Source organism: Tuber melanosporum (genome assembly GCF_000151645.1).
Source record: "Tuber melanosporum whole genome shotgun sequence assembly, scaffold_244, strain Mel28".
Taxonomy (NCBI): Eukaryota; Fungi; Ascomycota; class Pezizomycetes; order Pezizales; family Tuberaceae; genus Tuber; species Tuber melanosporum.
Genome location: NW_003298913.1, coordinates 49,785 through 62,085, shown reverse-complemented (window position 1 = coordinate 62,085; position 12,301 = coordinate 49,785). Strand labels below are relative to the sequence as shown.

The 12,301-nt window shown below is 49.2% G+C and overlaps 3 protein-coding genes; 1 reads left to right on the top strand and 2 right to left on the bottom strand.

Annotated features, from left to right (window-relative positions):
• Positions 1-2,071: 2,071 nt before the first annotated feature.
• Positions 2,072-6,468, bottom strand: GSTUM_00001061001 (uncharacterized protein; the record flags this gene model as incomplete). The annotated part of the gene is made up of 8 exons (XM_002838362.1): positions 2,072-2,905; positions 2,959-3,095; positions 3,153-3,748; positions 3,803-4,176; positions 4,226-4,421; positions 4,485-5,280; positions 5,355-6,090; positions 6,157-6,468. 8 exons carry the CDS (start codon positions 6,466-6,468, stop codon positions 2,072-2,074), a joined length of 3,981 nt encoding a protein of 1,326 aa, XP_002838408.1.
• Positions 6,469-7,519: 1,051 nt separating this feature from the next.
• Positions 7,520-9,868, bottom strand: GSTUM_00001060001 (uncharacterized protein). XM_002838361.2 has 5 exons: positions 9,705-9,868; positions 9,566-9,654; positions 9,246-9,517; positions 8,362-9,195; positions 7,520-8,310 (listed from the first exon to the last, which is right to left on the bottom strand). The coding sequence occupies exons 1-5, from the start codon at positions 9,718-9,720 to the stop codon at positions 7,656-7,658; spliced, it is 1,866 nt and encodes a 621-aa protein (XP_002838407.1). The 5' UTR covers positions 9,721-9,868; the 3' UTR covers positions 7,520-7,655.
• A 1,107-nt stretch (positions 9,869-10,975) lies between these two features.
• GSTUM_00001059001 (uncharacterized protein) lies at positions 10,976-11,859 on the top strand. XM_002838360.2 has 2 exons: positions 10,976-11,279; positions 11,339-11,859. The coding sequence occupies exons 1-2, from the start codon at positions 11,001-11,003 to the stop codon at positions 11,771-11,773; spliced, it is 714 nt and encodes a 237-aa protein (XP_002838406.1). The 5' UTR covers positions 10,976-11,000; the 3' UTR covers positions 11,774-11,859.
• Positions 11,860-12,301: the final 442 nt, after the last annotated feature.

Below are 12,301 nucleotides of genomic sequence, written 5' to 3'. Positions count from 1 at the left end.
TGGTGGGGCGGTGGGGGTGGGGAAGATGAATCTGATACCGGTAGCCCAATACTCGTACAAGTGCTACTTTGTCACGGAGGTCGGACGGAGGGCCAGCAAACCTATTGGGTAATAAGGGCGATCCTTGTGGAGGGAAGGAGAGCCAATGCTAACGAGCCGTGATGTCAATTCGCCAAGTGATGAGCAACTTGGGGATGAAATGCCGTCATCGTACGCGGGTTCCCTTCCGGAACAAACTATTGGCCGACTGGAAGATACTCCGGAGGAAATGCTCCTTGGTGGGCGGAGCCAGTGGCTTCCCAGCATTGTGCTTCGGGCCATTCACGACCTTGAAACGCACGGCTGTGTGCATCGGCACTCTGGACGAATGTCCGGTAGAGCATCAAGTCGGGCTTCCTGATTGTTTGAAAACCACCCCCCCCAAGAAACCTCTGGGCACTCAAATATTCGTGACTAGAGAATTTCACATTCGGGCTGGGATCGAAAGCCGTCTCGTTGGGCGAGTGATAAGTGTGTCTGCGGGACCTGAAGGGGGCGGTGCCACTGGATATCGTCGTTGGACTGGACGGGGACATAGATCCGGGTACGACGGACTTTAACCTGGAGACAGATTCTCAAGAAAACCCAGAAGCACTTCGGGAATATGCGTAGAAGGGATGATGCCGAGAATCCCACCATAAGACATCCGCTGACAGATAGATATACTTGTATATTCAGATTTCTACTAGGTTCCCTAAATATAGAGGCAATCTTGCAGGCATCCACAATCTATCCCAGGAGCAATTCATGACAGATGGATTGGGTTCCGGAGATGCGCACGACGCAACGGCAGAACGGACACAGGAGCACAACGGGATAACTCGACACTTGGGATAGCAGCTTTGATGTGGGCCCGTAATTCGGAGTGGCCGCTGGAAGCTAGCCGGTTAGCTCCACCCCTGCTGGCAGTCAAGATAGGATCCACGTTCCAAGGTATTCTCCCACCCTTCCCAGTAGATCTCACTCGCCAACTAACCCCCCCCCGCTACCACTACTTCACTCCCCTCCCCTCCAAGGGCATGCGATTCTTTTATTCTCTCAAGGGGTCAATTGATTATTGTGCACGAGGAGGATTGGGCTTGGAAACCTGCGATAACCAAGCTTGCTAGGATCGTGGTATTACACAGTTAGGTCACGGTCCCGGCGTTGGTGCTATCTCTCTTTCAGGATTGAACCCGAGTGGGTTGGAACAAAAAAAATGGAAAATGGACAAAACCGACTGGCGTGCTGCAAGGAGTAATAAGATTTCATAAATACCCAAAAGTGAGGCGTCCCCAGTTGGGCTAGGGACAGAGCCCGAATCACACGGAAGATTGAAGTTTTCAGGCAACAGGTGTTATGTATTCCGGGCACTCGGCCATTCCTCCGACCCGTTTCAAAGCCCATCGTAAGAGAATCCGTGAAATAACAGTACGATAGCTTGGAAACCCCATACTTTCAGTGTGATTTGGCTTCCGTCCAGTTATCAACGGGGAGCGGAGGGCACTTCGTAGTGACATCGAGTGATGGGCTGTGATAACGGGTGGCTCGATTCTTTTACCAAGTCCTAGCACACTTGTGCAAAAAATGGAGCGTAGTGTATAGTGGATTGTGTGATATGAAGTGCGCGGGATAACCCCCGGGATGCATATAGACGCTGCTCACAAAACATCCATCCATGATACCACCACTGAAGGATATTGGGCATCGATAACTGATACGAAACTGCGCCTCCCCAGTTGAAGAAATAGGTCTATCAACCAAACACGCTGTCGTCCCCCATGCACAACCAACTCCTTCATCAACTCGAGTTAAATAGTTAAGCTGGGAAGAGAGATATCATAGAAAGAAAGAAAAAGAAGAAAAACGATATAAAAGAGGAGAAAACTACAACTCACCCAAACACCAAACACTATCCCAAGCACCAAGCATTAACTTAAGCATAACGAGAAAAGCAAGTAAACGCAGGGTATCCCCCACCACCAACCACATCCTATTCATCCTGCATCACAAATCATATATGTATTGTACCCCCCCCCCGGTCTTCAACCTCTCAAGAAAACCCCATTGCCTCTTGAAACTCCTCCCACCCCTCCGGCTCGTGAATCACCACTTCCGCCACTTCCCCCCCTTTGCCAACGAGCCCATGGTCAACGAGCACGTTAACCCTCGCGCCAAACACACTCTTGGTGCCCTTCAACTTTCGAGGGCGAATGCTCGCCTTCGCCGCATCATGGTACAGCGCTCGGGAGATCACGTCGTCGCGCCATGACACCAGGGATTCGTAATGCTCTCGTTGCTCCAGAAAGTGGTATTTGGGTGTGCTCCTCGCCGGTCTCCACGCCTTCCTATTCTCCGGCGTCTGCGTAAGGTCCACGACTTTGCTTTCTGTCGCCAAGAGCATTAATTCTGCGAATACGTCCTGGCCTTCGGCTGCCAGGTCTGTTTCGTACTCTTCCACCTCCTTCACGTCTGGTTGGGAGAGTAGTGGTTCGAGAAGCCACGAGTCGGCAGCGAGCAGGTCCGCGTTCTTAATCCTAGCGTTTTCCTCTCGGAAGAAAGCTACAGCACCAGTCAATGCTGCAATCTCCTTCTTCAGCGAGTCCACCTCCTTCGCGGTCGCAACTGCGCGCTCGGCGCCGATCTTGTCAACCTCACCGACTACGCGTTTTTCGTTAGCGGCTTTTTTCCACTCGTCGACTTCGGCCTCCAACGTCACTAGGTCTTCGTTTAGACTACTGAGGGCTTCCGAGAAGGCGGCTTCGCGGACGGTGCCGGCTGAGACTTGCATTTCGAGTTCTTCTATGCGTTCGCTTTGCTTGGTCACGTTACGCATGCGGGATTCCAGGAGTTCGATTTTGACGGCGGATTCTTCAAGGGTTTTGTCCTAGAAGTTGTTAGTGTTGCAACCGTGAAGAAAAGGGAAGCCATTGCACGCACGCGAAGTTTTATTTGCGTTGCACGTTCGAGAACGTCGTCCTTCAAACGTCTGATCTCCTCTTCTGCGTCAATTGATACCACCTTTGTCGTCTTAAGCTCCTGCGCCCTTACTACCCATGGGGCGGGCGGCTTTTCAACTGTTGAAGATCTGATCAGCAATGGTTCAAATGGATGTGAGGAGTGGGGAAACCCACACTCTGCAGTCATATCAATATCCGCAGCGGTGCTTCCAAGCTCCACTAGCATGTTTGTCAGAGCTCTCAACTCCTTTCCGAAAGCACCAAAGATATCGCTTTCAGCAACCCTCAAAACTCTTTCTGTCGTCTTGAAGAGAGTGCTCTGAAGATCCACCCATGTTGGAGCACCAGAAGTATTATCAGAGTATAGCAATGCGTAAACGTCATCACCAACCTCACGAGCATAATCAGCCAGCTTCTTGGTTGCCTCCTCACAGGCCTCGAACTGCGAGAACTTATCCTGTGTCAAAGATAGCGACCTTTGCTGGAAGTCGTTGAGAGATCGGAGGATTTTGCCAACAACAACCTTCACACTACGAGAGTGGGAAATCACTGCATCAGATCGCTTGGAAAAGTTGGATGCGATTTCTTCGTCCTCTTCCGGGGTGCCCGGTAGTTTGTCCTGGACAATTGTTCTAATGTGGGAAAGAGCAGTCGCTGAGTTTTCCATATAGCTCTGCATCAAAGTGACACGCATGTGAACATCACTTGCAAAGCCTTCAAGATCACTCTGGAGATGAATCTCGCCCAAATGAGACATCAAAGACATAGTTCTTCACCGCCATGTTGGAATTAGCTCAGGCAGCCCAATATATAATGGAGCATACCGTTGAAGCTCAGAAACGCATTGTTTCTCCTTAAGATCATCTTTTCTAAGCCCTTCGATCCATCCGTTAAGTGCCCTCTCAACGGGGTCAAGTTCATACAATGCGCCTTGGAATTTAGTGAACTGTGCGACACTGCATCCACTGATGCAGTTGATGAATCGATCGCACATAGCTGATACCCATGTCAATTTGTCACACATATCACAAGCGGTCATCATGGTATCTTCCTGGCCACAAGAAGCTTGTCCAAGTTGAGAGGTAAGACGTTCTTTAACAAAGTTCTGCAATAGTTGAGCCTTAAACGAGACACGCTTGAACCTAAGCAAAGCCAGGATGGAATCACGCTCTGAATGGAAGGCTTCGGGAAGGAACATCTGACACCGTTAGCAAATCTTCCAATAACTCGACACCCAAGATGCTTACCTGCACGATAGAGAGTTGCTCTATCGCCTGATCAGCTTCCAAACGTCTCAACTCCAAATCAATAGTCTTATTTTGAGCCTTGGCAGCAGTGATCTGGAGCTTCATGTTAATGTCCATCATAGACCGCGATCGTTGCGTCAGTTCTTCGGCCTCGGTCTCAGTAATTTGTTGCGAAGCCCTCATATCCTCGAGATCACTATTTTCAGCCACATCATCATCAGCACCTTACTAACCCAATTAGAGAGCGCAAAAAGCGTACCCTTGCAAGTTCGTAACCAATTCTCTGAATCGAGTAATAGTGTATTCAGCTTCTTCATTACTCGAATCCAACTGTCCAATTCTCCGGATCTGCTCAGTGATAATGAGATCTTTGTAGTCGAGCTCCTCTTGCATCTGCTTTTCGGTTTCGACATGGTTAATCTCCAACTCATCACTTATTTCCTTCAGACTTTCCAAGTCCTCGACGGTTGCCTTGAGTTCCTCGACCTGTTCACTCATCACGAGATTCCTTTCTGTGAGATCCTCCAGCATCTGCTCCGCGCTCTCGGCCATTTCCAATTGCTGTCTAAGATCTTCAACCGCAGCCTCTGAGGCATTTAATTTCCCTTTGGTGGTCTCAAAGTTCTCCTTATAGATAGCAAGCTCGGTATTTTCCTCCTCTAGAGATTTAATAGTATCCTTCAACTCCGTCTCCGTTTGCGAAGTGATTTCCCGAAGCCTCAGCAACGCTTCCCTTAAACGCTCGTTCTGCTTCTCCATCTGCAGCCAGCCGGCACTGGTCTTTTCCTCCTGTGTCATCTCTCCACTGAGCTCAGCGTTCTCCTCGCGCAGGATCTCAACCTCCATCTCTAGCTCCTCCGCTTTCCCCCTGACAGCCTCCAACTCTGCCCTCAAGGCCTCGGTTTGTTCCTCCGCCATCTCTCTGTCCAAAGTTGCCATCTCCACCATCAATTCATTATCTTGTTTAATATTTTCCATCTCTTCAATGGTTCTTCGGATCTCCTTGAGCTGCTTTCGCAGATCAGTGAGTTCCGCCTGTTGAGGTTGATACTTCGCTATAGTGGTCATTGTCAGCGTACATGGTTTCCCTCAAATCACAAGCAATGAGATAAAGGAATGTATATCGGACCTTGCAGTTTTTGAATGATAGTTTCAAATTTATCTCTTTCAGCCTGCACTCTTTCAAGTGACCTAAGCTTATCCCTGTCTTCCATTCTCTTCTTCTCCATCACCTTAATAGTGCTCTTCAGATCTTCAAGCTCCCTGGACAATGCCGCCATAGCTCCAGCACTAGCTGCAGCGGCGGGACCAGGGGTTGCAGGACTAAGAGGTTGTCCCGTTATGCCAACCCTGGCCGGTGGAGCGCCTCCAGTCCTGCCAATAACCGAAGCTCGTCTCCCGGGTCCCGGAGACACCCTAGGATCATTATCGTTCCTCGTCCGCCTTAATGCACCCCCGGCCGCAACTGTAGAGCTCCCCTCCGGTGAGCTTCTCTCAGAAGAAGTGCTCACAGCACTAGTCTTTTTCCCCACCACCCCTAGTGCTGATAAACTTGCTGGTTTTAATGAAAGCCTATTGGCCTGTGGCGGTCTTGAGGCGGAATTACTTGCTGAGGAAGAATTAGAGCCGGTCCGGGACAGTGCTGCCGAGTTCACTGTAGATTGGCGTCGAGGCATTCCCATATTGGTAGTGGCAGGTGGCTTATTAGGATTTAGGGGCGGGCCCATAGAAACCGGCCTCCCATTAATAGACCCCCGTAAATTCGAACCGGGTCGACTCATGGTTGGAGTACCGGTTCGTGGTGTATTGTAACCCGATGAAGACGCATTGGTCGGTGAGACCCCTTTAGTCGGTGACGCCGGAGCCTAGCCGTTAAGTTAATCCACAACCCCCCATTATCACTGGGAACTTTGGCCATCAAGAATTTATACCCTCAAGCTTAACGGCCTACCCCCAATCCTAGTGTTCGTCGGAGGAGGCGAAATAACAGGCGGAGGCCTTCTCACGGGGGCGACCGCCGGCCGCTCCATGAGTCTTGCTATGGATGGCCTTAAAAAAATGCCATGTCGATCCTCGCACTCAAAGTACCTCTGCCCCTGAACCGTTCCGTTATTCTTCCCCTCGCGGACATCCAGTTCAACCCCTAGCCATTCCCCCGGAGCAAAAGATGTCTCGCCGACGAAACGCACGATAGCATGTTGGCCGTTCGCATCAACATGATCTCCGATTTGAAAGTCGGACATGATAGATAGAGATGGTAGAGTGGAGTTGTGAATCCGAGTTGTCGAAGCTCCGTAACCTCACACCCCCCCTTAACTTAGAGTTAGCCGACGCGGGGAAGTCGTGTTGTTGACAGTTTTTTTGATGGGGGGTTGAGTTGCTTGGTTGGGCGCAGCCGTTGAAAGCGCTCTTAACTGGCTTAAGCCTCATGCAGACGCCAACCCGTGTTTCGCTTCTAATTCAGGGCATAGCTTATCACTCGGGTATGGTAGCCACGTAATTCCGCATAACCCCAGAATAGAGGACTTGGGGTAGATTTTAGAGGGCTTGGAACAAGAATCTGGATCACAGACCATCCAGGCGGAAAAAAACTATTTCCTAAATTTCTAGGTTTTGCCCATTGCAGTACCGTAGAATGAAAATATACATATGAAACTAACAAACACAAGGAGGAAATGATCTTCCAGAGGATCGTTAACTTATCAACTCTCCATTTTGGGCATTGAGAAATATGGCCTTGGGTTGGTTGACCAATTGTATAGTCTACAAGTTTCTAGACTTTCAAATCTGAACCCGGGGGGGGCAGTTCAGATTCCAGGGAATCTAGAATTTAGAGGTCGATTAGGTGAAGATATGTTAAGACCACTTCTAAACCCCTTCCAGATATATAATTGAAATATCGCACGGGGAGTCCTCGATTGCGCAAGGTAACTCTATTGCAGAAAATGCGGGATACCCCGCAATACCAATATGGCCTTGCATGCGGCCTGGAGCAACTTTTCGACTGGCTAGACATCTGACTGCTACTCCTCCGACCTAGAGCTTATTCCCTTTTTCTACTGCTCTCTACGAGTACCATTCCCCCCCCCCAGAAGAAAGAAAGAAAGAAAGAGTCGAACCTCCAAACTTCCTCCACATTTTAGTGGTAGTTAGCCTCTTGGCCTTAGGCTACTGGAACGTGGTGGTGTTGTGCTATTTCACTTCTAGTGAGAGCCCCAGAGGCGCGAATCTGTCCCATGTTACAATGGTCGTTTTGTTTCGGTGGCACGGCAAGAGATAAGTAACGAGTACGAATCCAGGAATGAGGCGCCAGGGCCACTACTCATATGATTACCTAGGAGATTAACAGCTATAGAAATTGGTATGAGCAGAAGCTCTAGAATTTTTTCAACTCGGTATCACCAGCTGGAGAAACTGTTGGAAACTCCTTCTACTCTAGCTTAACCCCCCACCTCTTGATGGTTCCATCCGCCCCAGCCGAGACAATTCCATCGAATCCCTCCCAATCAACGGCAGTCACACCTCCCATATGCGCATTCTTGACTGATTGATTCTTTCCTGGGGTCGCAACGCTGTAGATGTAGATATTCGTGTCAAGACTCCCCGAGACGACGTGGGTTTCCTCCGCATTCCAGGTGATACTCGCCACCCTAGCCGTGTGAAATGACCAACGGGTAGTTTTCACTGCGTAGCCCTCGTCCACATCGTATAGGATGATCTTTCCCGATGAGAACCCGACCGCAAGATACTTTCCCGAGGGTGAGTAGGAAAGACATGTCGGCGCTGCCTGAAAGTCCTTGAGGACTTTCCCCTCACTAATCCTTTGCTCGCCCGGCCCCTCTTCATAAGTGCTATATATGTGGATCGTTTGGTCTACAGCACTAACGGCAAAAATACCCTTATCTCGACAGCCAGATATATGGGTGGGGGTGTAGGTTTGTTGCAGTACCTCATTGACTTTGAGTTTGGTGGTAACCTTACCCAGAAGGATTCCTTTTTCTGTTGCAGTAACCAGAAATTGCTCCCCCTTCAATGTTAGCCAAGTAAACCCCTTAGGCTGCGCGTCACAATGGTGATTTGTTCCACTATTACCGCATTAGCCTATCTCTTCGTATCTGCGATTCACAGGAGCATACATGAATACTTTGGCCCCAACATCAATAAGCCTTATAAAGTCATCTAGTCCGATCGAAGCCAATCTTCTTTCGTCTTGCGAGGAAAATCCGCAGACACTGTTCGTGTGGCCTGCACCATCCAGTGAATCCGCAGTTCCTTTGGTCAGATCCCACCCGCAGGTTTTCCCATCTACGCCTCCAGTGAACAAGGTTTTTGTCTCTCCAGTGACGGCCATTGCGCCGATAGATGCTTGATGCCCAGTAATTACCCTCTTTGGCCGGTCAGAGTTCAGGTCAAGGTAGTTTAGATCCCCCGATAGCGACAGTGAGATGATGGTGTTGTCAGCTCTGGGTGTCCAGACGACACCAACTTGGTGGTCAGGAATGCTTGTTCCCTCTGGCCCAGACCTCCATGTGTGCGAGTTCTTCTCGGACTGCAAGTCCCAGACCTTGACTGTTTGATCTGCTGAGGCGGTAACAAATCTCTTTGAATCCTTACTCCAAGAGACTGAGTAGATACCTCCTCTATGGGTGGCATCTCCATAGGCGATTTCGGTCTTGAACTCCCCCGTTTTACCATCGTACAAAATGATCTTGCGATCCGTGCCCACGGAGACGAAGTGCTCTCCGTCTGGGGAAAATGCCACACCCTGGACGAAATTTGAATGATGACTAGTAAGTGTTTTATTATATTTGAATGGGGTCCCATGAAAGAAGACAACATTATGGTCGTCCGAAGCCGTAGTAGCTCGGTAGGGACGTGATTGTCGGATGGAGACCGAATTAATTGTAGAGGAATGGCCAAGGATCTCGCCAACGGAGTTTCCTGTATCGAACGTGATGCAATGGCCAAAACTAGCCACAATCAACAACGTGGCGCCGAGTAGAATGAAGAATGAACATACCGCTCTTTGCCGTTCCCGACAGCAATCAAACGCTTGCTCTCCCCATCCCAGGCAATATCGTTGATGGGGCCGGATATAATCCCAAACTCGCCCTTTGTGATCATCTCTGGGCCCACAGCGTCCCAAACTCGCACCATGCCCGAAGAATCACCCGATGCAATGTAATAGCCGCTGGGCGAGAAGCGGGCTACATTCGCCGTACTGGTATGTCCGGTGTATTGGGTAGAGAGAGAGGGGTCATCGATCGAGCGAAGGAAAACGGATTTCCCAGACTGGTAAGGTTAGCTTTGCTCCCTAGAGGTACGGGGAGGTATGCATACAGCATATGCTAGACGTTCACCATTGGGATCTGTTGAAAGATGGGTTGGCCTCGCACGCTGGGTAGAAGGCTGTGCAGCATAAATGGTTTCTGGGGAATGTTAGATATTGTCGAGAAAACTACAAAATGTTGGAGTATACTTCTTGTGATGGGCATGGTGGGGCGGAGAAGAGGGATGAGGGGGAAAGGTTTGGGGTATTGTCAAGTTTGAGGATTGAGTGAACGATGGTCAAAGCGATGGAGGGGTAGACTGGTTGTATTTGTGTTTGTTCCTAGAGCTCTCCACGAGCTGACACACTTACGCAACCCCGCCAGAAGCTGCGGGTGGTGGAGAAAGAACAGCATTTTAAACCGGGCTGGGGGGATTAGGGGCCAAGGTTTCCCCAGGAGTTGCTCTCATTTGGTTCTGAGACTCGTAGTCTACAAGAGCATTGTTTTAAAGATCCGAGCTACCATACAACATTCTCCCCAAAGGCTCATGTACTGTAGGAGGCTATCTGCAAAATTCGCTGACACCCCCCCCTCACTACAACAACAAAAATGGCTGATTGTAACCACGCTCAACTTGCCTAAAAGTAATGAGAATGAACGAAATCAATTCCATAGTGTAGGCGATTGCCCAGAATTTCCAGGTGGAAATTATGTCAATTTTCTGACCCTACCTTGAGGGCTGAGAGTTGAGGGGTCAGATTGGATGCTGTTAAAATGTACCTGTTGTATGGGAAACCTATATAAAACCAGAAGCATCTTTTCATTATTCCTGGCATTGCACTATGGGCGTTAACTAATAGAGCTCACTTACAACTGATAATATCTAGATGGCTCAGGGGCCTCTAACAAATTTGAAATTTTTTTACAGAGTGACAAAGCTGAGATTTCGCTGCCCATTTTTAGTGTGAAGTAGGAGGGGTGTCAGCGAATTTTGCAGATAGCCTCATACCCGAGTACTGGCAGTGGTTCAGCTGAAGTACGAGTACTAGTAGTCTACAGTACCGTACTCGTGCAAGTATCATACCAATCCACTGTTACACGGTTACCGGTATTCGGAGAGAGGTAACCAATGGTCATCAGACACCTTGATTCCGTACCATGAAAATGTGAGAATTCTCAAAAGGAGAGCATCCAATCACCCGGAAAACCTGGCAATTAATTCCTCCAAGACGTCCACTTCACAGCAAACTTTCAAGAAATTCTATTGATCTTTGCTCGGTTTGACGCTCGTTTGGCCGATAGAGGAAATTGTGGCTAACAAGTAACACGCGTGCAATGAAGAGCCGGGGGAGATGAAGATTAAATTTACTGCTTAAATACTTTTCCACTCATTCATCCTTGGCGCCAAGACCTTTTTTTTTGCTCCTGGCCAGGCGCAGACCACTGGCATATTTCCTGAAGTTCCTTGTGAAGGGAGGAAGGCAGCTTCTCAGCACCACACCAAAATGCCCCCGACAAGCAGAGCGTTTGCTCAATCATCTGGTGCCACGTCTGCCTATGCTCGACATTTACAAGCTGCTTCGGCCTACGTTTCTTACTACGGTGGAACCATTCCCACACCAGCGAAATACAGAAACGAACGCGACATCTTAGAGGACCATCACCAGTTCATCCGGACCGATGAAGAAGCGGATACGGAAGAAAAGAGGATTGCGAAAAGCTATTATGATAAGTTATTCAAGGAGTTTGCGATGGTAGAACTGGCGAGATGGCGAGAAAAACAGGTTTCCTCTCCTTTTGTTTCTACTTCGAGGTTTTTTTTACGCTAATATTGATATGGTAGATTGCCATGAGGTGGCGAACCAAGCAGGAAGTGCTCGATGGAAAGGGTCAGTTCTCCTGCGCAAATTTATCCTGTCGGAACCACCGTAGCACACTGGATGAGAATCCCGATGAAGAGGGTGGCCTACGAAGCGTTGAACTTAATTTTGAATATGCTGAACGCGGGGAGAAGAAGCATGCTCTTGTCACTGCGAGGGTTTGTGAAGAGTGCGCAGACAAGTTACGCTATGTGCAGCGAGGTGATAAATCGAAGAGGAAGAGAAGTAGGGGATCGAGATCACCCTCACGAGGAAGACATCACAGGGGAAGAAGCGAAGGTGGTGAGGAGAGCCGGCGACGGTCAGAATCACCACGGGGGAGAAGGAGGAGGTTAGATCCTCCAACGAGAAGGGATGATAGTAGACGACGGCGTAGGCGGCATCATGAAAGGGATTAAGCCTAGGCGAGTGCATGTTTTTACAATACAATATGGGAATTGCTTTAAATGCTGGCCAAGAGCTCAGCAAGATCCTTTCTTCAAAAGCTCTGCCAAAACGCGCTTTGTTGGCTCAAAACTGATATGATACTTATTCAATTGTCCCTCCAATACCGGTACCGGTAGGTAATACATTATGGACCCCGCTGCTCACTTCCAAAACTGATACCAACTGGCTGGAACCTTCACGGGCTTCGCCTCCCCTTCGCATCTCATATTAAGAGTCGGGTTCGACATTCCCGTGGCCTCTATTCCCTTTATCTGCTTATCTCTCATCTTGGTTGCTTCAACCTCTAAACGAACCGGTAATTTCTTCTGACTATCGGATGGTGAAATCTCGTCGGCCGCATGATCCGCAATCTCATTCCTACTCCTGGTCAGTTACTGTGATCAAGCCTGGGGTTAGGGGATTGACTGGTCTCGAATTGCCTTAAGCCTTTGTTCCACCACGAGTGGCTGGAAAATAGCTATGCCTGCGCAGGTTAGTAA

What these genes read in the sequence shown, in the direction of transcription:
- GSTUM_00001060001 (XM_002838361.2), bottom strand. An exon ending in GTGAACGTCTAGCATATGCT is followed by an intron (nt 9,518 to 9,565) that starts GTATGCATACCT and finishes TAACCTTACCAG; the next exon opens with TCTGGGAAATCCGTTTTCCT. An exon ending in GTCGGGAACGGCAAAGAGCG is followed by an intron (nt 9,196 to 9,245) that starts GTATGTTCATTC and finishes GATTGTGGCTAG; the next exon opens with TTTTGGCCATTGCATCACGT.
- GSTUM_00001059001 (XM_002838360.2), top strand. Translation starts at nt 11,001, where the DNA reads ATGCCCCCGACAAGCAGAGCGTTTGCTCAATCATCTGGTGCCACGTCT. An exon ending in CGAGATGGCGAGAAAAACAG is followed by an intron (nt 11,280 to 11,338) that starts GTTTCCTCTCCT and finishes TTGATATGGTAG; the next exon opens with ATTGCCATGAGGTGGCGAAC.